Source organism: Tympanuchus pallidicinctus, unplaced genomic scaffold (assembly GCF_026119805.1).
Source record: "Tympanuchus pallidicinctus isolate F22 unplaced genomic scaffold, pur_lepc_1.0 scaffold5, whole genome shotgun sequence".
In the NCBI taxonomy this organism is placed as follows: Eukaryota; Metazoa; Chordata; class Aves; order Galliformes; family Phasianidae; genus Tympanuchus; species Tympanuchus pallidicinctus.
The window spans coordinates 62,955,007-62,979,211 of NW_026294769.1; the positions used below are offsets into that span (position 1 = coordinate 62,955,007).

At 40.9% G+C, this 24,205-nt stretch overlaps 1 protein-coding gene and 1 long non-coding RNA gene across 5 annotated transcripts in view; one reads left to right on the forward strand and one right to left on the reverse strand.

The window, feature by feature from the left end:
* Nucleotides 1–10,342, reverse strand: part of LOC128090896 (uncharacterized) — a 25,577-nt gene extending 15,235 nt beyond the window's left edge. For 2 of the 3 annotated variants that reach the window (XR_008211134.1, XR_008211133.1), the window contains exons 1-2: nucleotides 9,948–10,342; nucleotides 935–1,151 (exon numbers count right to left, since the gene is read on the reverse strand). This is a non-coding gene — a long non-coding RNA (uncharacterized LOC128090896). The remainder of the gene's footprint in view (nucleotides 1–934; nucleotides 1,152–9,947) is intronic. The other variant, XR_008211135.1, reaches the window with a different exon arrangement.
* COLEC10 (collectin subfamily member 10) overlaps nucleotides 9,190–24,205 on the forward strand; it is a 19,688-nt gene continuing 4,672 nt past the window's right edge. Inside the window, exons 1-4 of one of the 2 annotated variants that reach the window (XM_052703650.1) lie at nucleotides 9,422–9,502; nucleotides 20,020–20,107; nucleotides 20,426–20,497; nucleotides 22,259–22,330. In XM_052703650.1, coding sequence (XP_052559610.1) covers nucleotides 9,440–9,502; nucleotides 20,020–20,107; nucleotides 20,426–20,497; nucleotides 22,259–22,330 — 295 coding nt within the window. In that variant the 5' untranslated portion in view covers nucleotides 9,422–9,439. Of the gene's footprint in view, nucleotides 9,503–20,019; nucleotides 20,108–20,425; nucleotides 20,498–22,258; nucleotides 22,331–24,205 lie in introns of both variants that reach the window. The other variant, XM_052703651.1, reaches the window with a different exon arrangement.

The following is a 24,205-nucleotide window of genomic DNA, read 5'->3' on the forward strand; positions in this document are numbered from 1 at the left end:
AACTTATAGTAATGCTGTCTGTCTAGATTTGTGATCTTTTTTCTTTCTTCTAGTGCAACGTTTGTCACTTGTAACAATGCGTGATGTCTGTCTTAAGCATATTTATAGTTTACCCTGTGTTTACTAACAGTTCTGCTCTGTGTCATTCCTGTCTGGCGTGTGCATCATCAGTAGTTTCATTTCAGGATGGAAACCTGTAATTTCACGTTTTGTCCATATGCATCATTTTTGTGGCTATCTTTTAACCATTATGGGGCATTAAAAGGAGGACTTCTTAATGATAGAAACCATAACATGTCCCAAATATAGCACAACAGGGATAATCATAGACAGAAGTTTAGAGGTATCTTTGGTTTTGACAATTAATGACTGCCTGCATTAAAGTTTTAATCCATTGCATCACATAAAAAACCACGGACAAAAAGCAATGGCACATTCCTTCAGAGTTCCCTTGAGCTCAGCTAATCCAAAGGAAATCAAAATGGCCAAACCTTTACATCAGCACAAAAAGAAAACCTAAGTAATGAATACAGTTTTATGGATTACTTCAGGTCAGATCCTGCTCTCTTGAAGTGCTCCACTTAGGAGGAAAGACGGAGCAATAAAATCAAAGTAGCAGATGTTTCTAGTCTGGTTTTAACCCCATGCAATTAGAATAACAGACAAATAATAACTTCTCGTTTTCCCATCCCTGTTTTCCTTTCAAGATTGCTTGATTTTATTTTTTTTCTTGCTCCATTATTGTGTGCTGTTGTTATTTATGAATTGCTGGTTCATAAAAATGTTTGGAGATATGAATCCATCATACTTCTACCATGATGTCTAGGACCTTCCAGTCAATAAATGTCAACTCTTGTCTCCTAGGAGAACAGTGGCTCAGAATTTAGGATGTGCCTCCATCACTCTCCCCACCACAACATGAAGAGACACTCACTGAACGCATACACGTGGCATGGGATGACAGCAGGGATGGTCATCGCATCTGATGGAGTCAGCAGAGAGTGGCACCAAGGTCCTGGCATTCACACAGGGAAGACTCACAGTGCATGACTCATTCCTCACCGCAGATCCTCCTTAGAGGAAAGCACGTGCTGTCTGTGAATAACTTCCTAGTGCTAACAGGCAGTCATTCCTTTCCAGATAGATTCAGTCTGGAATTTAAAAATAAAAATAAAAATAAAAATAAAGTTATTGCAGAAAAGAGGCCAGTTTCAGCTGGAGAACTGGCATAGAAGCAACCAGCAGCATGCCAATCTAAATCCACTCGCAGTGCTCATCTGTACCCTCATTAAGTTGGCTTCCCACTCCTGTGAGCAGGCACCATGCCATCCTATGGCATGGGCATCGGAGCAGGGAGCCAAGCAATCGTGCACACACACTGAGCAAGCAAGGCAGGAGGCCAGGCCCAGCGACAGCAATGCTGCAGCATGGCTGGAGTCTCTGCACAGATTCAACAGTTAATGGACTGTGTCAGCAGCATGAAGCTCGAAGTACCTCCGAGCTCAGCCAAGCAGTCTCCTCCATTGCCTGAAGTCGTTCCTGTCAACAAGAGATGAGGGCATAAATTGCACAAGAAGAGGGAAGAGAGGAAGAAGAGGGATGGGAGATTTCTCAATGGTGGACCGTGCGATCAAGTTCTGCTTTCCCTTTGCATGGTCCTTGTTCTTGTGATCAGGCTGTTGGTCTTTGGGAAGAAAATATATCTGATATATGATGCAGCACTGTGAATATTTGCATAGCAAATCTCTTCTGCACTATAAAAACAGGGACCAGTTGACATTAAAGGCAGCTTTTTAACCATTAACCCAGCTCTTCACAACTTCAGCTTTATTCTGAATTCCTTCTGCCTAGTGATGGCCTAAGGGTAAGACCTCTTCCCTATAGCATAGCACAAAACCCTGCCAGGATCAACTGTTTAACCCCACCACATGTTGCCCTGACCAAACTGCAAACACCTAGCAGGGTGTGACAATTTCCTATCCCTTGGTCTGAAAGTGACTGTGAACATTACAACAAAGTTGGAAACTCCAAAACACTTGAAGAAATGACAGTGCTACATAATGCTTTTCTGATAGTGTTGGACAAAGTCCAACATTGTCCTTGGAACTGATTTAATGTTATTTCTAAAGTCATAAATTCCTTTGAAGACTGTCATAAAAGCCCACATATTAAACAAAGCCATGCACCAGATTTTGGTGATGAGAAATAGTGGGCTGATTTATGAGCCTTTCTTCTGTATCTGTGTTGCTATGGCCAGAGAGAAGACAGATTAAAAAGCAAAGCACCCAAGCATAGTCACTTTCTATGTGGGGACGAGATAAATGCAAACTTGAAGTTAGGAGAAAAAATGCCTTGGAGAAAAATGCTGAAAACTCAGTAGTTCACAACACGTTCCCATCAATGGCAGAACAATTGCTACTAAGAAATCTTTCTGTAAGCCCTATAGCTCAAATTTATCCTTGCCAGGGATGGCTGAGCAGCAGTTCCAAGTGACATGTTTTACTCCAAATGGTAGAAGTCACAGCAGCCCTTTTAGCCAGTCCAGGGTAGTGATGTACTTTATATGCTAACCTACTTTTAAACTAAAATCCTGTGCTAATGGCTCCACACTGCATGGGCAAACAAATATCTACAGTTCAGAGACTTGCATATGAAGTGGGGACTGGAATGCAGCCTTCCATTTCTCAAAGCTCAACAGTCAGATACTACAGAGGTGCAAGCAATAATCACAGAATCACAGAATGGCCAGGGTTGGAAGATCATGAGCTTCAAGAGCTTCAAGGATCATGAAGCTCCAACCTCCACATTTAATGCTAGACCGGGCTGCCCAGGGCCCCATCCAACCTGGCCTTGAACACCTCTAGGGACGGGGCATCCACAGCCTCTCTGGGCAGCCTGTTCCAGCACCTCACCACTCTCTCTGTAAAGAACTTCCCCCTGACATCCAACCTAAATCTCCCCTCCCTCAACTTAAAACCATTTCCCCTAGTCCTGCAGTTATCTACCCTTTCAAAGAGTTGATTCCCCTCCTGTCTGTAGGCTTCCTTTGGGTACTGAAAGGCTGTGATGAGGTCACCCCACAGCCTTCTTTGCTCCGGGCTGAACAAGCCCAGCTATTTTCCTTTTCTAATCTCTCTTCCTTACACAAAACCTGGAGTTGTAAAATGTCTAATTTGTTTAAGTTTAACATTTAATTTGTCAAGTTTAACAATACTGCTTTCTGAGTATGGACCAGGTGAAGGTTTTTTTGTCAAGCAGAAAGTATGCCACTTTCATCACACTCCTCCCCTTCACTGCCAAACAGTCTGGCAGCCAATACAATAAGTAGGAAGGTGGGAGAATGAGTTTCAAATTTTTCTTTTACTTGCCAGAAACACACCCACACAGACATGAAACCAACATTACCATACATGTTACACAATACTGTGCATCCCCAGACACCAAGGAAGCAGTACAGAAGGTAGGAGAGAGTTCACTGAGCAGGACAGCAGATGTCTGCACACATTTGGTAGCAGGCTTCAGGCAGTGAGCAGAGCAGGGGCTCTTAGAGCAGCAAGGCAGTCCCTCAGAAGCAATAGGCAGCCTCTGTTGTCACTGGAGGTGTTCAGCAGGACAGCAGAAAAAACATCATGAATGCCTGTTTCAAACTGTGTACATATTACATGCCCATGGGCTAAGAAGGAGGTCTTCAAGATTCCTCTGGCCTCCTGTGGATCCTTTTTATTATGCCCCCTCCTGCTAGCTTCCTTGTAGGCTTGCCTTTGCCTTTTACCAGAGAGTTCATGAATCCTCCAGGGCAGGTAGCTGCTCCCTAGTTTCCTGGTTTCATTTGTCTCTTTCTTTGCAAAGTGCTGAAGAAAGTGGAAAAAGCTGCTTGGCTCTAGCTGTGTTTGGAAAGTATGTGGCAGAGTTTGAAGTGAAGAGGGGAGAGAGGGGAAGAAATACTCTGTAAATCTGTATGATCTATAAATATGTGTTCAATTAGAAGGTCAAATGAGTAATGCAACCGCCACAGCTGAATAACAGGAGCAGAAGACTAAGAACTGAGACCCCCTATAGGACTATAAGCTTGTGCTTTTAAGTTTTGTCAGTGCTCAAGACAAACAGGTTTCATACGAAATGCATAGGTCAGCACAGGACCTGGGTACCATTTATTCACATGCATTGTACCCTGGGCACAAGCTTGATGTTTGCCTTTTCCTCTGAATGTCTCCTACCATCACACAGCTTTCTCTGCAGCACCCTAAAAAGCTCACCACTTCGTGAAAGCGTTGATAGTGAGCTGGTGAGCAAGGTTCAGTTTTGCACACAAGACTTCACACTAGGCTTCAGCAGTGTGCTTCAAAATCAGTCACTCTTCTGTTTTCTTAAAATGTTGAAGAGAACAACATCAACCTTTTTTGTTTTGCCATGATGGAGAATATTCCTATTTTCTTGCAGCAACTCATGCTCAGTTTTTCTGCTAAGCTAGAAGCTTAGAAAGCAGATGCAAAAGACTGCATGCCAGTTCTATTTCAGTTCATATAAATGTGTTTAGGTCTGTTTCTAAATATAAATACTTCCATTAGTCATGCAATTCCCTGTTTAATTGCTTGCATTAATTTTTTTAGAGAGCAGCCTCAAAGCAGCACGGGAAGGCCACAGCTGGGTAGGACAGAAATGTGATTCCAGGCTGAACATCACATTTGGCTCTCCTTTCTTCAGCCCAAAATACCAATCCTAGAGTTAGCACTGAGGATATTTGAAATTCAGAGACTAAACACTACAACACAAGGCATTATGTGATCTCTAGAAGGAGTGTAGGAGAGATTTAAAAGCCTGAGATAAGAGTGTAAAAATCCAAGGCCGGGTAAATGACCACAATCTCTCATGTGTAAACAAACAGTTAAATTTGTGTCAGGGAGCAGCGTGCTCAGTTTTCTGAAGAAGACATGTTTCCCAGAAGGAATTACATAAATATTTATGAAAAAGAAGCAGGAAATATTTTCCCAGGGTAGGGCACTGTTCAGCACTACATCAGGTCAGCAGAAGCCGGGGTTTATTTTGTCAGTCTTCCCCTGGAACTGAATCATTACCCTCCTGTTTGCAAAAATCTGTTCTGACACAGGAAAAGGCTGCACTTAGATAAACACAATTACAAACCACACTGAGTATTTCACTTTCTATCGCATCTCTAAATACATATCTGAATGCCTTACTTTTTTGGATAGATTCTCTGAGTGATTGTATGGAAAATAACAATAGGTATCTGTCTCAGGCTTCTCAGGAAGTCTGATGCCCTATGAGTAAAGTCAAAGGCATCTTCAGTAAAATTAAAGCCAGCAGACTAACTGTCAGAGAAGTATTCTCATGTTTAAAACACATGAGCCAGTAAATTTTTGCAAAGAGCAAAAAAAATTGGAAGCATGAAGATATAAAGCAGTACTACCTGAGTAAGCAGAAGTTGCATGCAGTTGAGGGATGTTTAAAAAACAAGGTACAGTGTCTGTTTAGCACCTCACAAGGAGCCCAGAAGCTCTCTCAATCTATGGTCTGACCAAGATCCTTCTGAGATTTTGGTACAGAGCAGCCGTCTCGCTCCCTGGGCACCAGCTGTCTCCACATCCCTCCTGGCTTGTAGCACACAAGCTCTTCCAACTGGAATCTGGTCAGCTTTGCTGTTTAAAAGGTAAAAAGATGAAAGCATAGACAAGAGGAGTAAAGGAGCACCGAAAAAGACACTGTCAGACCCAAGTTTCTCCAGAAGAGCCACCCCTGAGGCACACCTGGGAACACTCAAGACCATCCCTCAAGATACCAAACTCAGCAAACTCACTTGCAGGAAACCAGTGGCACATCTATTTCTACACTGCTGGTGCTAACAAAGCACCTCAAATATTCAAGAAAAATTGCTCCAACTCATTACTGTCCTTTCAGCTCCGTTTACTGAACATAGAAGCAAGAAGATTTTGGAGAATTATTGTCTTTGTTCATTTCTTTTTTGTAGCCATTTGACAGCACATTAAGGTCCAGTCATTGCTTATGCCTTATTCAGAGGAGTAACAGTGGTGAAGCCTGTATTTATGGGATCAAGGAGACAGTGCATGGTGTCAAAACTAAAACTGATTTTATAAAATAGCCTTAGGTTTACTTTTCCCCCTACATTTGGCAAGCTACACGGTACTACTTTTCCTCTTTCATTCTCTCTAAGCTTTGCCATCATGATTGATGCATCTACTATGACTTCATGAAACAGTCTGAATCACCGTGATCAGTTTGTCATACAAGGAGAACAAAAAGCCATGTAGGAACCCAAAGCAGAGAAATGTTACCCTTTTTTTTCTTTTACTTCAGATGCCTCCGGGATTATTCAGTATAGTGAGGAACAGAAAAGTTCTCCTTAATACTATATTGGGGGTAGAAAGTATGCCAGCAGACTTCCAGCAGTTCTGGTTGGATCAACGCATGGTAATAGACAGCATGTATTACCATGGAATTCAGTGACATAGGGTCAGGAACTGTATGAATTATTAAAATTTGCTGTAGACCTGTTTGCCTTTTGATGAACACTATTTCAGGATGTTGTCTGTACTACTCCTTCTATCTATTGTAATTTAACAACTACCATCTGAATATCCAAGTGGAGGCAAAACAACCTACCATGGAAGTACTTGAGATCCAAGGAGGAATAAAGGTTATCTGTCTGCTGCATGACTCAAAGCAACAGAATCATTCAGGATTTTCCTTTCTGCCTTCTGAAGGTTCTTGTAAAACATTTACGCCTTAGGAAATGTTTGTTTTATGTCTTTTATGTCTGGACAACACTGCCTAGTTTGTTTTTCTCTCTTGCTTACAGACACTTCCCAAAGCCTGATTCAATAAGAATTAACATGCACAATAGGCAGTGTGCCTCATTAAATCTCCATCAGTGCTGAGGCTGCTTGAGGATTTTTCGATGAAACTGGTTTGATAAATATTGATTTGCCAAAATCCAAGCTTTTGTGCTAGCATTATGTTGTGATGGATTTCCTGTTAAGGCCGATTCCCAGCCTCAGGATAGGATTTCTGGTCCAACATACAGGAAGATATAACTGATTATCAAACAGCCCAGTAATAAGACTATATATCCTTAAGGCTGTAAAAAACTAGTTTGAATTATGGAGAGAAAAAAATTGATCTCCTACATTTTAAGTAGCTTTTGTATGTATTAAACTTTATTACTCACTATGTATTTAGGGTTTTTGTGACTTTCATGGAGGAAAAAAATGGTAGGGATTTGATTTCATTTCTAATGTGGAATGAGAACATTTGAAAATGATTGTTAACAACAGTAGTATCAAAAAAAGGCTATCTGTTTTGTCCCAGTCAGTAACTTAACTGGTTAAATGACTGGTTTCCTCCCTTATTTAAACATATCCCCCTTTATCACTGATAAATAACAAAAACTCTGAAGTCTCACAGCATTGTGGAACAGATAGCATCATTCACGTCATTTTGGCAACATTTCCCAAAATGCCTCCTCCAAAGCTAAGTACACTAGCTTCCCACTCCTACACCCTCTCTATTCTTGCTCTTACATTGACCTTCTGGTCACAAAATGGAAAGTGAAGAGAAGAAGAAGATAAATAAAGCAGATTTACAGTGTACAAGTCAGAGGCACAGTGCCCAGCGCAAATCACAGAGGAACAAGTTTATTCTTGGTACAGCTCTATCCATCTCTAATCCCAGCATTCACTTCTGTAGCTGTGGTGTATCTGTTATCAAGGCCACATTTGAAGGTGTTAGTTAGATTACATTTTTAGGGATGAGACCACTATTTATTTATGAAAACTACTGTACATAGTTCAACAAAAGAGTTTTGAAAAGTGAAACAGACTGTGACCAGGATAGAAAGAAAGAGGGAGAGGAGCCTCTTGACCCTTCCTTGGGCTCTGGCCAAATTTCATCCCACATAACAGCTTGAAATCAAAGCCTTTCTGCAATACCTTTAAGAAAAGTTAGCCACTTTCACACCAGTATTGCTATTTTTTCTGTCTACTGACAGACTAATGTGTGAAACTAAGGAACTAATATTGTCTAAAATAATGAGAAAGACATCTCAAAAGCTATTATTACAGGAAATGCATTTTTTTTATCTGAGATGGAAAACAAATACACGCACTAAAAGTACTCAGGCAGTACTAAAGAGTTGCCCTGCTTCATTCTGTAAGAAATCAGAAGTTAATGAAATTCCTGGACAGATTATAAACAGTCATCTCTTTTATGCTTCCCTGTTACTGTGTTCTTACTAAGGAAAAGCTGGAGGCTGCTCCAGGAGGAGATTTCACATGGATGGATAGCTGTGACAGTTCCTTCCAAAACGATACATATTGGTGTTGCATGCTACTCATTCCTCTATGCTTGAGGGCTCCTACTCCTACTTTCAAAGTCCCAGCATCCTGCTGAAAAATTGACAGCTAGCTCATGCAGATTTGAAACAGTGACATCTTCCATGGCAACCCAGGAAAAAAAGCAAAGACAGTATGGCCTTGAGGTATGTGCTATACCATTATCCTGATATATGGTCTCTCCTAGTTTGTGAGTAGAGGAGAAAGATGGTATGGGAGGACATTCTGCACTCATTCAATCTCACCCTACTCTGGATTTAACGTTGTAGTTTGTCCTTCAGTACTGTGTCTAATAACAGAATTTGGGCTTGGAAAAAAACACTGTGGAAAAATTGGTAAACATAAAACCATCATTTGTGGGTTTTTGGCTCAAAAATCTGTTGTTAACATCAAACTTTTATCCCTCATATGGTGGCTTCTGGTAGATGGCATCCAAAAGCAAACTGCACCATAGACATCCACCCACAGTGGACTAGGAGCTAGTCCATCATCCCTAAAGAACTCCTTGGCAGAAAGCTCTCATGGAAGTCTCTTCACTCATTATAAGGAATCTGAATTATTTTTACAGCAAAAGAACAGCTACAAGTGTCTTATTACTAATTAGTATCCACTTGGATAAAATACCACAGTCTTTTGTCTCTTGAGTGAAAAGCTGGGCATGAAGAATCAGTGCCAAAAAGAAAAACAAATGATAAAAAAGATTATCCCCGTATATTGAAGAAATTTTCCAAGGCAAAAACAGCTAAACTTCTCACAGATAAGAGATAAATTGGAATAAACAGCTGTCAGTGTAAAATAAATATCCTGGATAATGTGCAGGACAGAAATAACTACAGCATCGTCAAACTCCTTTCTTCACTTTATTTAGCTGTTCTTGCATGTAGCTCTCAATCTTTGCACTGCTTTAGTTAGCAGAGCATTTATTTTTGATTCAGCTGCATTTGTTAAGACTGTAACAACGAAAGGCATTTCCTGAGAAGCTGCAAGGATGAGCAGAAAGAAAGAACAACAGCTAAGGAAATATGGGACCCTAGTAGTGCTTTTCATCTTCCAAGTTCAGATTTTTGGTTTTGATGTTGACAATCGACCTACAACAGATGTCTGCTCGACACACACTATTTTACCTGGACCAAAAGGTGAGGAAAATCAGGTTACTAATGCTGAGACCAATAGTGATGGAGGCTGTTTTTTTAAAAAGAGAAATGTGGAGGGTTTGCAGCATGGGATGTGGATGAAAGATCTCAGTTACTGCTGTCTGTAAAAGCATCCAGAAAAGTGAAATTGTAATGGGGGAAAATGGCAGAGCAAGGAGATTTGAATTTGTTTTCTTCTTCAGTTACATATTCTCACATATTTTCATATAAATTAAATGCATCTTTTTTCAATTTTCTCCAGCCACATAAATCTTTTCTTATTTCTTGTATTCCTCCCACAGCCAGTAGTGTTAGTAGCCATAAACTGAGGAACTTTGTCTGAAAGTAAGCACCTATTCTGAACTGTTAATAGCTCACTCTGCATATAGTTGGAGAGAGAAATGCAAAACTTAAAATGACTGTAATGACATTATTTCCAAGTGCTTACCTGTAAGCAAAGTTCTGCTGCATTCATTCAGACCTGATCCAGCAGCTCCTGGACCAGGACCCTCTCTACAGACCTCAAGAAAAACTCAATCAGCTCTGGCATGTGCATCTCTTTCATCTTCAAAATTCTTTGCAAATATATAAAAGCAAATTTTCTGCATTAACTTGCATTTTGTGTAATATATCTAATGTCAGTGCAGTTGCCTGAAGGCACCACAGCTGAAAATTAGGACTATGACATACAAATCTATCTTGCAGCGACAGATCTAAAATCTATATTCAACACTACAGCTATTGCAGTTTGAACTATTGCCTTCTTTTTAGCAATTCATTGTATTTTTCTATAGGCACCAGAATAAGAGAAAAAAATGCAATTGATTTAAATTTTAAGCAGAAAAAAAGATTATCAAGTCAAAAGTATTGCTCCAGACTAATTTGTTTTTATGATGGATTATTCAAATGCATGTTGCTTAAAGGACTATTTTTAATCAGCAAGTTAATTTCTTTGTGATTACAATCCAAGCTTTAGCTTTTGCTGCCACAGCATAAATGCAGAGAGATATAACGATCCTGAAGGGAGCAAGTAGAAGTTTCTTTAATTAATATATGAGTAATGTGAGCTGAAGAACAAAGTTTGACAGAATTGTGTTTAACAAGTCACACAGCTAATGAGTTGGTCTCTGGACAAAGTGGGAGTAATGGGATTCCAGTTGGTTTCTCTGGTCTAGTTGTGACAGGGAGCATATAAAGGTTAGATACGATTCTCTGCAAGTGTGATACTGAGAAAATCAGGATTTAGTCATTATCAGCTTCCTGGCTGATAACAAGATACAAGAGGAGCCAAACATCTATTGGCAGGGTCCTCAGTACCACTGTAAAATTACATTACCATAGCCAAGATCCATGACTGTTAAAAGTGTTGAGCAAATCAACTCTAAATTACTGGCTCAAATCCACTGCAGATCATCAGAATATCTTGCAGTTAATGTGATATGATCCTATAGCCTCATTTCAGTTCCTACCAGATTGAGCAAGGCAAGCTATAAGCATCCAAGGCAGCTATAAGCATCTCTCAGTGCAGACTGATTGACTGCCAGTCATTTGGGCAACTACAGATTGAGCAGGCTAGGTGTGTGACTATCCTGCTATTCCTCAGGCACTCCCTGGAGTTGATGAAACACATTAACCTAGTATGACAGAAGAAAGTCTGATCTGATCCAGTTTACCTCTAACTGTCTTGTGCCTAAGGACTCAGAACACAGGATCCAAGCCTAGGACCACACAACAGTCACAGACAACACTTTGCTGCTCAGACGACAGTTAAACCCTGGTAATGGACAAACCTCTGACTTCCATTGCTGTAAGGCTTATTTTCTGCGCTCTATTTGTTGTGCTCCTTAGTTAACCATTTGCCTCTAATTTGCTCAGGGTCTTCAGCTATGGTGGAACACAGTGGTGCTCTCACAAGATGGAGGTGCTGAGCTTCCGTAGTACATTGGTCAGCTTCTCCTACCACAAGCCAGGTTGCTGTTGTGGCAACTTCCTTCTACATGGGCTTTAGTATCTAATGGAACTGAGCACCTAGAACTGTAAAGAACTAAAGAGTTTTGAATAGCTTTGCAAGGCTGCAGTGGCACAAACTGTTCAGTAGGCTAGATTAGGCTATGAGTGAGATTGGCCTTGGTATTACACAGCAGTAGTGCTGCTTTACCTATCACACAGCAAGGGAGGTGAGAAGGTTGAGGGAAAAGTGGGGATATTTGTAGAGATTCTGAACTTATCACCCTTTGTGTCTTGTACCATTGAAGGTTTCATTACTCACTTCATCATCTAGGCATTCACAGTTGCTACAAGAGCAAGCATTTGACATTTCTGCATTGTCACCCTAAAGATCACCTGTTTGGTGTCCTGAAAATCAGCTGCTGCTTGTACAATCTGCTTGTAACTTGTCTGGGTTAATCTGTGTAAGACAAAATCTTCCCCTTCAGAAATACACCCTTTTATATGCTTAGACTTGGGGTGTCACACGGGAAGTATGATATGAGTGCTGAGATGAAAAGAAAGGGTAATTCCAGATTGATTATCAGGAAAGTCTTCATATCTGTTGTGCTGCACTCTCCTGCTTCTGAAGAGTATCAGCAGAACCAGAAAACAGACAGCGAGAAAATACTCTGGAAGGATACAATCTCCCAGGAACAGAAGGAAGGCAGTAGATGTCCTTTAAGTCTTTTGCACTTCCAGTTACTAAGATGAAAGTTTGTCTGAATAAAACAGGTCAGAATCACAAATAAATAGGAGTTTCAGCCTGACCTCTGCTGGTGAAGTGTGATACAAACCCAGCACTCTGCAGTCCCCTCCATCTGCTGCTTTGCCATCATTGTTGAAAGCAAAGGAAAATGAAAACTGTTTTGACAGAATTATTGAAAGAAAATTTATATATTTTCAATCCAGAAAGAAAAAAAAAAGAGGAAAAAAAAACTTTAAAAAAAGCAAAAGCTGTTACTTCTCTTCCAGTCTCCTTTTCTATGTAATGCTCAAAGGTCTCAAAAAGAGAGCAGTTATTTAAATGAACGTAGCCCTAGCACAATGGCTGCCTTCATAAGAAAGCTGATGAGGTATGTCACAAATTGGCTGATACAGCAGCTAAAAAAAGAAATCTGAGAAGCAATTTCTTAGACCCTTATTAAAATATTAAAAAAGAGAAGCAAATTTGTTCTTCCGATCGAAATACATCTTCAGTATTTGTAACTGATTTTGGTGTTTGACCTGAGGTGTTTATGAATGACTTGGATTTAGCTGGAATGGCTTGGTGTAAGATCTCTGAAAATATAAGGTAGGTAATGCTTATTCACAGTAGATTAAGTAGGATAATAATGACCAAATTCTGCACTCATTAACTTCTTGGATCCAAACAAAACCAGATATAGCATAAACAAAGCAATGAATTTTTCAGGGAAGCCAATTACTTGGACTAACAAGGTTAGTCATGGCTCTGTAGCCTTCCAAGCCTCAAAATAGGCTGGTGGCTGCTGCTTTGAGAGGAACTGTGGGGAAGCAGCTTTTAACGCTATGAGAGAAAAAGCATCAGTTGTTGGTCCATGCTTTTGCCACAGTAAATCAGTCATCAACAATATTAGTGAAGAAAAATGCTGAGGCCAGAACTTCAACTCCTAAACTCTCATCAAAGGTAGGAATGGGGGTAGAAGAAGAACAAGGATGGCTTTACAGAAGTGTGGAATGAGACTGCAGTTGATTTCATGTGGACTTGCGGGAGCTCAGTGTTCCTGAAGTCTGACTCTAGATCTTGCTATCTGTCCCAGGTCTCCCAGCTCATTTCCTTTGAAATCCAGACACAGGACTTCAAAGACCTTGAGTAAGATCCAAGTCGAAAAACTGGAATGAGATGAATACTGAAGAATACAGAGTTTCCCATAGCAATTCAGATGTAAAGTGTTTCCTTACTATTACTTTTGACAAATGGTGCTTATAAACTCTATGACATTGGCTAGCACCTCAAAAATAGCATTTACTGTGGTCTCCTGTATAGCTGTCCATCTCTTAGCTTTAATTGTTCTTATGCAATTCCACTCCTGAAAAACCTAAAACTCTCTCAGAAACCAGATATGCTGCTATCCACATTTCCTTCCAAAAATAAGAAACGCCTTACCACATCCTATAGGCTGCTCAAACCTATAACTAAGCTTCCCTCTTAACGCCTCATGTTCGATCTGAAAAGCAGCTCACAATCAACACATAATTCTGTTTTTTACACATTTTTACCTTCATATATTTTAACATATGCTAAGCTTTTGAAGTTTTTCAGCCTGAGTTACAAAACATGCAGGAGGGCAATTAAATGCAAATTTAAAATATACTGGGTTTGTATTTCTTACCAGTGTAGGTTTGATTCCTCATTCAGACCACTGTAGTCTATGGGTCTTGGAGATCACATCATAACGGCAGGGGATCTGGCTTGGAAGCTAAAATTGGGACAAATCAAGTGAAAGGAGTATCAGAAATAATACAAATTATTACTGTGCTATTAGGGACACAATATATATCCTGCTCATGCACAAAGTCCCACAGTTTCAAATAATACAAGTCAGCAGAGCTCCACTGACCCTACTAAGAGTTTGATTCTGACTCATGAATAGAATGAGGGGCTATTTCAAGTGAAGTCAATGGATGTTCAGAAGCAGAAAACAGAAAAGTGAGCAGAGAATCCAATTTATTCTTGAGATTCTTTCCACTTCACCAGGAAAAGTGACTGAGTCTCCGTTCTCTAACGGAGATAAGTAAAAAAAGATAAGAACCTGTGAGCAAAACACTTATATTTCTCATGGTACAAACCAGTGGTACCAGTGAAGCACTGCATGTTTCCTGCAGGGCATGGGGAAGAGTGGTTGCAACTGAAGTTACTCATTATAGCTGGATGAGGCAGTTGGGTTCTTTTCCAAAAAGGGAGAGCCATCACTCTGACCATAAGCTTCTACCTTCCTCTTGTACTGGCTCAACTTTTCATTCATCAGACTTCTCACTGAGCTAATTCAGCTCACTAAAAATGGGTATGATATGCATTATTAGTGTTTCCCTTCTCATTTCCATAACTCATTAAATGCAGGGTGAGATGAGTGCTCAAAATCAGACAGAGTAGGAGGGAAGTATGCAGGTCGGTGCTGAGGGCTGATGAGAAGAGGAATGAGGCAGGGACATTGCGTTGAATCAACTCCAGCCAGATGACTTCATTTAGTTCCAAGACAGCACAAGAAATCCTGTCCTCACTTGTCATATATAGCTTGGAAACAGAAATCCCCACAGCTACGGGAAATTTGCTAAGGATCTAAAGGACACTGAAAGTGAAATTAGAGGAAATCTTGAGGCTTTCCATTGACGTAGCTGTGACACACTTATGCAATGGAAAGACAGTTTTATTTGTTTATTTCTTAGAGTCTGTGACTCCCTCTAGTGACCAAACCTCTCAAATGGATTGTATGCATGCAGGTGCTGTAGAAGCTTAGTGAGCGCAAAGCTTTTCCAAGGCAGTCAGTTCCTCCTGGAAAAGCTTCAAAGCTTCAGAATTACACAGGTCATTATTCCTTTATTTTAACATTCAGGGCAATGGCACCACCTCACCTCCCCACAGTGTCTGCAGAAATGGAGAGGGTCCCCGTGCCTGTAGCAGGACTCCAGGCATGAACCGTGGAGAACAGCAGCACTCGTAACGTGCTCACAGGGTACAGCCACATGACATACTGCATATAAAGCCCCTGTGATGGGACTCACTGACAGAAATGCTAGATGCATCCAAGGCAAGTAGTGCAAAGCACCCATGTCCAAAAAATACAAGGTTAACCACCCTCTCTCCCTGCAGTTTATCAGCCATGACCCAGGACTTCTCTACTTTTTTCAGATTTGGTCTTTAGCCTACCAAAAGAGGTTCTTCTGTCATTTTACAAGGTAGTTATGCCCTGGAGCATGGAGGTAGGTACCAGGGGCTGTGATGTCTACTAAAATGAGTTCAGATAGTGGCAAAGAATAGGGCTCTAAAACTGATACAGACCCAGACAGTCTGCTTGATCTTTCTGCTTCACAGGATGCATTTTCATTGATTCACTGTAAAAGAGAGGCTTAAAGAACACTAGCATCCATGGAGTATTTTTAGTCAGAAGTGAGGAACCGCAGCTAATTCAGGCCATGACTTATCAGCACACATGGAAAACTCTCAGTTAAATCCAGCAGGAGGGTTTTGTGTGCTCCTGGAGACAACAAGCCTAAATCCAGTTCAGGAGTTCTAGCTTTAGACCCCACACAGCCTGCTGAATTGCTGCCATGCTGTCATGGGGCAGCATCCACAGATAGGTACAGTCACTATAATCCATCCTGATTCTCTAAGAAGTGGGGTCAGCCCTTGATCACAAGACTTGGGAAGCCACTAAACATAAGTGAACTGTTTAGCCTGAATACTTTCTCCATTTGCGAGTACAAACCAGACAACAAAAGACTTATTTGAGGATAGAACATGCCATGCCAAAAAGGAAAAGTATCTGGGGGTATTGGTGCATGGCAAGCTGGACATGAGCCAGGAATGTGCTCTTGCAGCCCAGAAAGCCAACTGTATCCAGGGCTGCATCAAAAGAAACATGGCCAGCAGGGCAAGGGAGGTGATCCTGCCCTTCTGCTCTGGGCTGGTGATGCCTCACCCAGAGTACTACATGTGAGATGTGAAGTCCTCAGTACAGGAAACACATAGACCTGTTGAAACGCATCCAGAAGAGGGCATCAAAAATGATCCAAGGGATGGAACACCTTTCCTATAAGGACAGGCTGAGAGAGCTGGCGATGTTCAACTTGGAGAAGGCTCCAGGGAGACCTGAGAGCAGCCTTTCAGTATCTAAAGGGCAGCTACAGGAAGGAAAGGGACAGACTTTTTAGCAGTGTCTGTAGTCATGGAACAAAGGTTTCAAGCTTATCGAGGTTAGATTTAGGTTAGATATAAGGAAAATGTCTTTTACAGTGAGGGTGGTGAAGCACTGGAACAGGTTGTTCAGAGAGATGGTGGAAGCCTCATCCCTTGAGACTTCCAAGGTCAGGCTGGATGGGGCTCTGAGCAACCTGATCTAGCTGTGCATGTCCATGTTCATTGCAGGAGAGTTGGACTAAATGACCTTTAAATGTGCCTTCCAACTCTAAGGAGTCTATGATTCAATGATTCTATGATATTTAAAATCTGTGACATAGAAGTTAACCAGCTTGCAGGAATATGAACAAAGTAGAGTGATACTTGTTTCACCTATTTGCTACTAGTTCTCCATGTTTCGGATGCTAATGTAATGCATTATCTGAAATCCTTGCAGGAAAAGTTTTAAGGTTACAATTTGCTAATAGGGTTAAAACATAACCTGATACTTCTCCAGCAGCAAAAAGGAGGATTTAAATTCCAGGCATAGATTAAAACATATGAGGTCAGGATCAGAACGTTTTTTTTCCTATAAGACAAGTCACAGAGCACAAAGCACAGCAGTACAACAATTCAAACACTGTCCAGAGCACAGCCAGGAGTCAGATTCGGAATTCTATCAAATTAAAAAAGAAAAAAAAAACCTCAAAAGTGTCTACTACAGTGAAATGCTGTCCACATGAAGTCCAAGAAGGAAGGGAAAGATGCTTATAGAGAGAAAGCCAACTCAACCCCGTTCAAAAACACGGTCAACCAACCATTCACAGTCCCTCCTACCTCCTTGCAAATCATAGCAGAACCACAAGGGGGGAGCCTAACCCAAGAATTCACATTTCTTGCCAAAATTTGACATATTTGACATCACACAATACCTACGACTGGGCACAGTGGATTGATAATTCTAACACCATATAATCAAGCATTTGGCTTAATTCATTATTAAATTAACAATGAAATGTACCACTAATTAATACTGTTGGCTTCTACACTTGCCTATCCATACTTACATGTGATTTTGGGGGAAAGAATTCTCCTTCTCTTACAGACAGGCAAATTCATCTTATTTCCATTTCCAGAGTATGGGAACTAAGGCAGAGCATGTATGCCAAGATGAAACAGGTGATAGATCCTCCTGTCCTGTTCTTTAGGTTTTCTCATGGCTTGAGCAAAAACTAGGACCTCATAATTTCTCCAAATGTCCAGAGCAAACTTTCCCACACCTTTTACCCCTTTAACCTGCCAGCTCTTAGTCTAATGATTGACAAGCAAGAACCGAGCTTCATCTCTGGCAGCCTCATGTGTGCAAAACTTGCTCCAAAGTTCCTCAGAAAAAAGCCACTGCAGCTTTTACTGGCTCTGTATGGTAGCTGAGATTGAAAGAAAACACATTTGGAAAGTAATCACAGCTTCTGTGCTGGTATATTGACTTTCTTTCCAGGGCTCTAAGATTACTGTTTAAGCAATATTTCTTAATAGATAGATAGATAGATAGATAGATAGATAGATAGATAGATAGATAGATAAAAGATAGATAAAAGCTTCTTTCTGCAGAAAACAAGTCTCAACAGAGTCCTTAAGCCAACAGAGCAGTCTGTGAGACACACAGAAGGTAATTCACCGGGCTGACAGGTGGTGAGGACCAAGGTGACAGGTGGAATTTGGAAGGTTTGCAAGAATCTGGTTTGCTCTCCCACATGACACAGGCCAAAGAAACTCTCTTAGCTGTTTTTACACCAGAGCCAGAATTGCAGCATATTGTATGTCATAGGGGAATTCACTGCATAGGTAAGGACTGCAAGTGAAGCCTCTTAGGTTTGCCTCCCCTGCTGGAGAGCGTGGCCCACTTTCTAAATAACCTCATGTTACCTTTCTAGTCAGAACTCATCCAGCTTTTCCAGTCTTTGAATCACACCCTGATTCCTTTCTATTATCACACATTTCCTCCCCTGCATGGGTTTGCACACTATGATCACATCAGCTCTTAACCTTTTCCTGGAACCACATTTTACAAGGTCTTTGTCAGCCTCTGGGAATCTTTTCTGAGTTTCTCTCCTACTGAGAAGTGACTCTTACAGTTTTCTCAAGGGCTTCATAGCTGGGTTTGGAAAGGACAATTGCTCAGTTTCTCAGTCGTAAATGATGCTTACACTGAGGTCAACAGCAAAATTAAACTGCAAGTTCTCTGGCTCTGCTGTTTGATGACCTCTAGGCAAGAACTCAGTACAAGCAGGCATCTTTCCATCAGCTCGAGGCTCAGACTTACAGCTTCATCACAGCTTCAAGAAGCTTGGCTTTTGGAAATACATGTGGATTTCTCAAGTATCTTTGAAGAATCAGTAAGAATAAAAAGACATTTAAAAATTCTCCTGTTGGTTGTTTATAACCTTTTCCCTTCCAGTTTTGTCCTGTGGCAGCTGGTGTTGAAAACAAAGCAGCCAAGCGTACCAGCACACAATATGCCATGTGTCTTCCTTGTCCCTTCCTCTAAGGAGTGTTTCCTCCCCAGCTCAGCCTTGCATCACCACTGCCCACCACCCCTAGGACACCGTGACTAATGGGGTGAGCCTGATGTCCTCCAAAAGGTCCCAACACTAAAGCTTTCTGTGGCATATGGGACAAACTCAGTCCAGTCCCCATATCCAACATACAGAGGACCTCGTATTATGTTTTATATGCTGTAGTTAACACCCGCTGCCTCTCATCTCTCATCACCCCATAGAGCAGCCCATGACACGCTGCCTGTTGGCTACAGGAGTAGTACAAGGTAAATGAAAAATGAGTGGGTGATGCTTTTCATAAAGCAAGAATGAGAGAGGGTACCCAATGAAGCAATCGATCTGAAAGCAACATAGGAAGCTACTTTCTCCCCCAGCACGTAACTAAATCTTTGGCCTTTTTGTCACAGGATGCTACAGAGACAAGAAATATAAATGAGGTTAAAAGGCACAAAACTAACCTTTGCAGGGTAGAATGATCAGTTGCTCTTCACATGTTGACTACTGGATGCAGTCCTTCAGCCAGGTAAACCCTAACGACACTGCTCATGGGGAAGAGTCACCCTCAACACTCAGTTGGAACTCAGTTTCACGAAAGCCTTCTGCTAGGGCTGGAGACTCTGTCCTCAATGAGACAGGTCATTGGTCTTGTCATGTAATACAGCAAAGAGGAAAGATGTTCTTGGGATCAAAACTAAGAATACAAAGATACAAAAATCATCCCCATTTGTACCTCTGATTTTCTGTTTTCCTGCATAAACCCAAGAAAAAACTATATGCAGTGTTAAAGTAGATGATATTTCTTTCTCATTCCTAATTGCAGTCTTGCTCTTTTAGACTGTAAGCTGCTCAATAATTTCTACACATGTACACAGTAATCTGTGTAATAGGTCCTTGATCTCATTTGGGGAAATCTCTGCACTACTGTAACACAGTGAATTTTCCTCCTATAAATACTCTGTGACTAATTCAAAGTAAAATATTGGAATAACTGCAAAATATGTTTGCTATATTAACATATGCCACTTGTCAAAAAATGAAGGCAAGACTTCTGCTGTACTAAATGCTATGTCCATGTAAAGAACTACTGCAATACATTTACATTCTTTCTGTTTCTATAGCATCTAAATACCTTGAACTCAAGAGTCATGAGGAAAATTAATAAACTCCAATTGCTTGCGTTGGCATTTCTCCCAGATTTCCCAATAGGTAAACGCCTGTTTATTTATCTGCTTTACAGCTACTAGGCCTTGAAGGATAAGAGTTGGAGTTGATGTTGTAGAATTCCTACACCAGAACAATTTCTCCACAAGGGAAAATTTTTAGCTTTTCCTAATAGTCAGATTTGTCAGCTCTTCTTTGGAAATTTGTCCCATGGCTACACCACCTTCAATGTGAAATACAGTTTTGAATAAAGGTGACTGTAAACTTGATTTCTGAGGTTGTACTGCTGCATTTACTACACTGGGTGAAATGTATAATGATGTTTCACTTTCTGTTTGGTTTTTGTTTTTTTTTTTGTGAAAGGGGATGATGGTGAAAAAGGAGATAGAGGAGAAGTGGGCAAACAAGGAAAAGTTGGACCAAAAGGACCTAAAGGTATTTATGATGGTTTGTTGGCTATTATTGGTATATGAATCTCAATACAAAATCACAGAATGGCCAGGGTTGGAAGGGACCTCAAGGATCATGAAGCTCCAACCCCCACCACAGGCACATTTAAATCCTCCACATTTAATACTAGACCAGGCTGCCCAGGGCCCCATTCAACCCAGCCTTGAACACGTCCAGGGATGGAGCATCCACAACCTCTCTGGGCAGCCTGTTCCAGCACCTCACCACTCTCACAGTAAAGAAATATGTACAACTGCATTTAAGATTAGTGCTGTTTAATGCTTTTCATTCCTTTTGCTCCAGTGGATTTCACAATGCCTGTCAAACATTAATCAGTGAACCTAACCATGTTCTGAGAGCTTGGTGCAATTCCTGCCAATACATAATGAGAGTCTAGCAATAAATGTAAATAGTCACATAATAAACCAGCACATTGACTGCTGCTCTCTCAAGTTGTGACCATGAGCGAGATCCAGAAGACTGACACCCTCCCAGATCATATGTGTAATTGGAAAGATTACTGTTACGTTAGTGAAATGATCTCACAGGTGAAAGTGAATTTTGAATCATGATGCTCAGCAAAACTCAGTCTCAGCTGTTCCTCTTTTATAGAAGAGCAAACAGAGGCAGACAAGACAGCATCAGTTTTGTTTGCATGTATTAACTCCAAAGCTTAAGGTGCCAGTAAGTGGATAATGCATATCCATATACTTTCTCCCTTGACCGCGGTCTAATATTTTAAGAGTAAGGTTTTCACTTGTATAGAATCTTTTTAATTGCCCTGCTATTACTATTATAATAAAAATCTTTTTCATTTTTAAATGCATTCAGAGGACTTTGGATCTTACCTTAAATAGATCAGGTAAGACTCAAGCAGATCAGGTAAAAAAAAAAACAAAAAAAACCACCAAATCCTTAAGAAGCACCTTAGTGATGTTATCTTCAGTGTGAAAAGTGAGATTTCCTAAGCTGTGCTCTCATTATCAACCAGCTACTTCAGAACTTACACTGCTAACCAGTCAGAAAGGTAACCAGTATTTTGGTGCTCCTAGGACTGCAAAGCAAGCACAGTGCAAGCAGCAGCTTCTTACGTACATTTCTACTTCCAGAAGGATTCCCAGCAAAGCCATGAGAACTCCTCCTCCAGAGCAAAGCAAAGGCTTTTTTCTACTATAGAGAAATAGTAATAAGGTAAAATAATAATAATTAAAAAAAAAACAAAACAGAAAAGAGACACACTTCCCAAGCAACTTGCTGATGGTATAGTTTAGTTGTGAAGTAAAATCAATATCTGAATACTCACTAACAGTTTTAGTTTGTATTTTCTATATGAAAATATGAAGTTTCTGGCAGATGAACAGGCAGTTTTACTAAGCTGCCTTGCAGAGTCCTACTGGTCCCCCAGCAGCTGTGATATGAGCTGCATGCAGCCACAACAGACCCGGTTTAAGTGCTTTTCTGGCACTGGAGTCACTTTGCTGTTCCCTGCCAAAAGTGGGGCTGCCAGCAGCCCTGAGGCTGACAGAAGAGCCTCAGCAGCCCAGGTTGGTACAAGCAAGTCTAAATAAAAACTAAAGCTGTGAAGCTTGCAGTGCGTTCACATGTATATTCACACGAGCATGTCTGTTGTGTCTGTCTTACACTGGGACTTGCCATGCTCAGGAAAAACAGCAACAGTAGAGGGGTTGCATTTCAGGGAAGAAACGAAGAAGTAATCCATACTCTTCTTAAAATTTCTTCTCTCAGGAAACAAAGGAACTGTAGGGGATGTCGGTGACCAGGGAATGCTTGGGAAAATCGGTCCGATTGGTGGAAAAGGTAACCCCGACTTGGGAATTTTCTTGTGTTTTTTCTTCAAAGTAAATATGTGTTTTGTGTGAGTTCCAGGTATGGAGTATCATCAAATACTGGCTGCAGCTGGTGCTCTCCAAAGAAAATTATGCAGAAAGATCAGTGATTAGAGCTAACTGAAATATTTATGTTTCCCACATGCAATATATCGCTTACTTGGCTAAATATAGTTTGCTCAATAGGTTAAGAAATCAGTCTTTGGAGATGATAGAAGAGAAGGGGGAAATCTGGGCCTGGTGAAATAAATAGCACAAATCCTCTGTTACCTCAAAAAGAGAAAGCCAGATTTGTGCTCCTGTATCCAGTGCTGAAGAGCCTGAGCCAATACCTTGCTGCTGCTCAGGGTGCCACACCTGCACCGTGCAAGAAGTGTGTAGGATAGCAAGGTAAGGAGAAGAATTTAAGAGTTTTAAGAGAGAACTTACATAACAAAGAACAACTACTCCACGCAAATGAAGGTAGACTCCAACTCTACTTTTGTAATCATTCCATGAAATTATTGCTCTAGCATCCTGAAGAGATTAGGCATTCCTTTTAGAGCTGAAGAAGAAGAAATATTACTTCTGCCATAGTGAGATCTGCCTTAGCAACTCACCAGGGATCCACTATCCTAAGGGAAACTCTGTGGTCTCTAGCCAAGCAATTGATCCAGCCAAGCAGGTGAGTGGGCAGAACAACTTATCATGGGAGCTTCTCACACCAGTGCCTTTTAATAAACCCACAATGGCCTCCAGCCAACCCCACTATCAGAGAGGAACGAAAGAATTTGGCCTAGGGGATGCATTTTCAAAACACCTAGACAACTGAAGACACAGATAGCTGTATCTCCTAAGGTGTTTTCAATCACCAAAGGAAACTAGAATATAAGAATCCGACAAATTGTTTATCTGAAAGTAAACCAGTGATCTAAGCCTTTAAACAAGCTGTCTGTCATCCCGACTGTACAATTTATTGGCCCTTTGTACATGGGTCTTTTTTTCTCATTTCCTTTTTCATGTGCAGAAGCAAAGGCCACTAAGTTACTGTTTAGACTTACCATTAAGCATTCAAGTTCTTAAGGAAGCAACCCTGAAATTTCAGCATATAAGTAGGCAGGGTGCCAAGCAATGCTAACTGAAATGCCGGTCAGTTACTGGTTTCTGTCTTTAAAAAATACAACCATATAAAAGAATAATCACATCAAAACATAGCTATCAACAAGGGACAGCATGTATTAACACTAATTGGCCTCTGAAGGTTTTAATTCATAAAAGAAGAGCTGACATTAATTTCAGACAAAGTCCATCTGCTCCTGCGCTACACAGCTGAGACTTATGACAGCTGTCAAATTATAGCTGAGATCATTAAAAAACAGGTTGGTCACCTGTATTTAGATATTAGCATGGCATTTAGAGAAGCAATTCTACCATTTTTTTTATGATACACAGAACTAGAGGAAAGCAAGAGGAAAATAAAACATCTTTCCATAAACTATATCTGAAATGAAATACTGCTCCCTAGTGACCTCATTTTGTGTAGGTGCTAACTGCTGCCCACAAACAGCAGTTGCACACATGAATTCTGAGCCTCAGTGCCCACCTGCCTCATCCATTGCCTTGTCCTGATGTGAAGCTGCCAAACCCAGGAAGATCCTGCAAGGCAGCGAGTGGCCAGGTTTCACCTGCTACAGATTCCTGAGTGCTTGCAGCCTCTCGGGATCATGGTGCAGTTTATATTTAAAGCAGTACCAGGAACCAGCTGCACACAACATGCCTGTGTTATCGGCGGGTTAGTTATTAAAGTGTTCTCACTTATTTTCATTAATCATGGCTTGTTTGACTTGGCGCAGTGGCCAGTACAGTA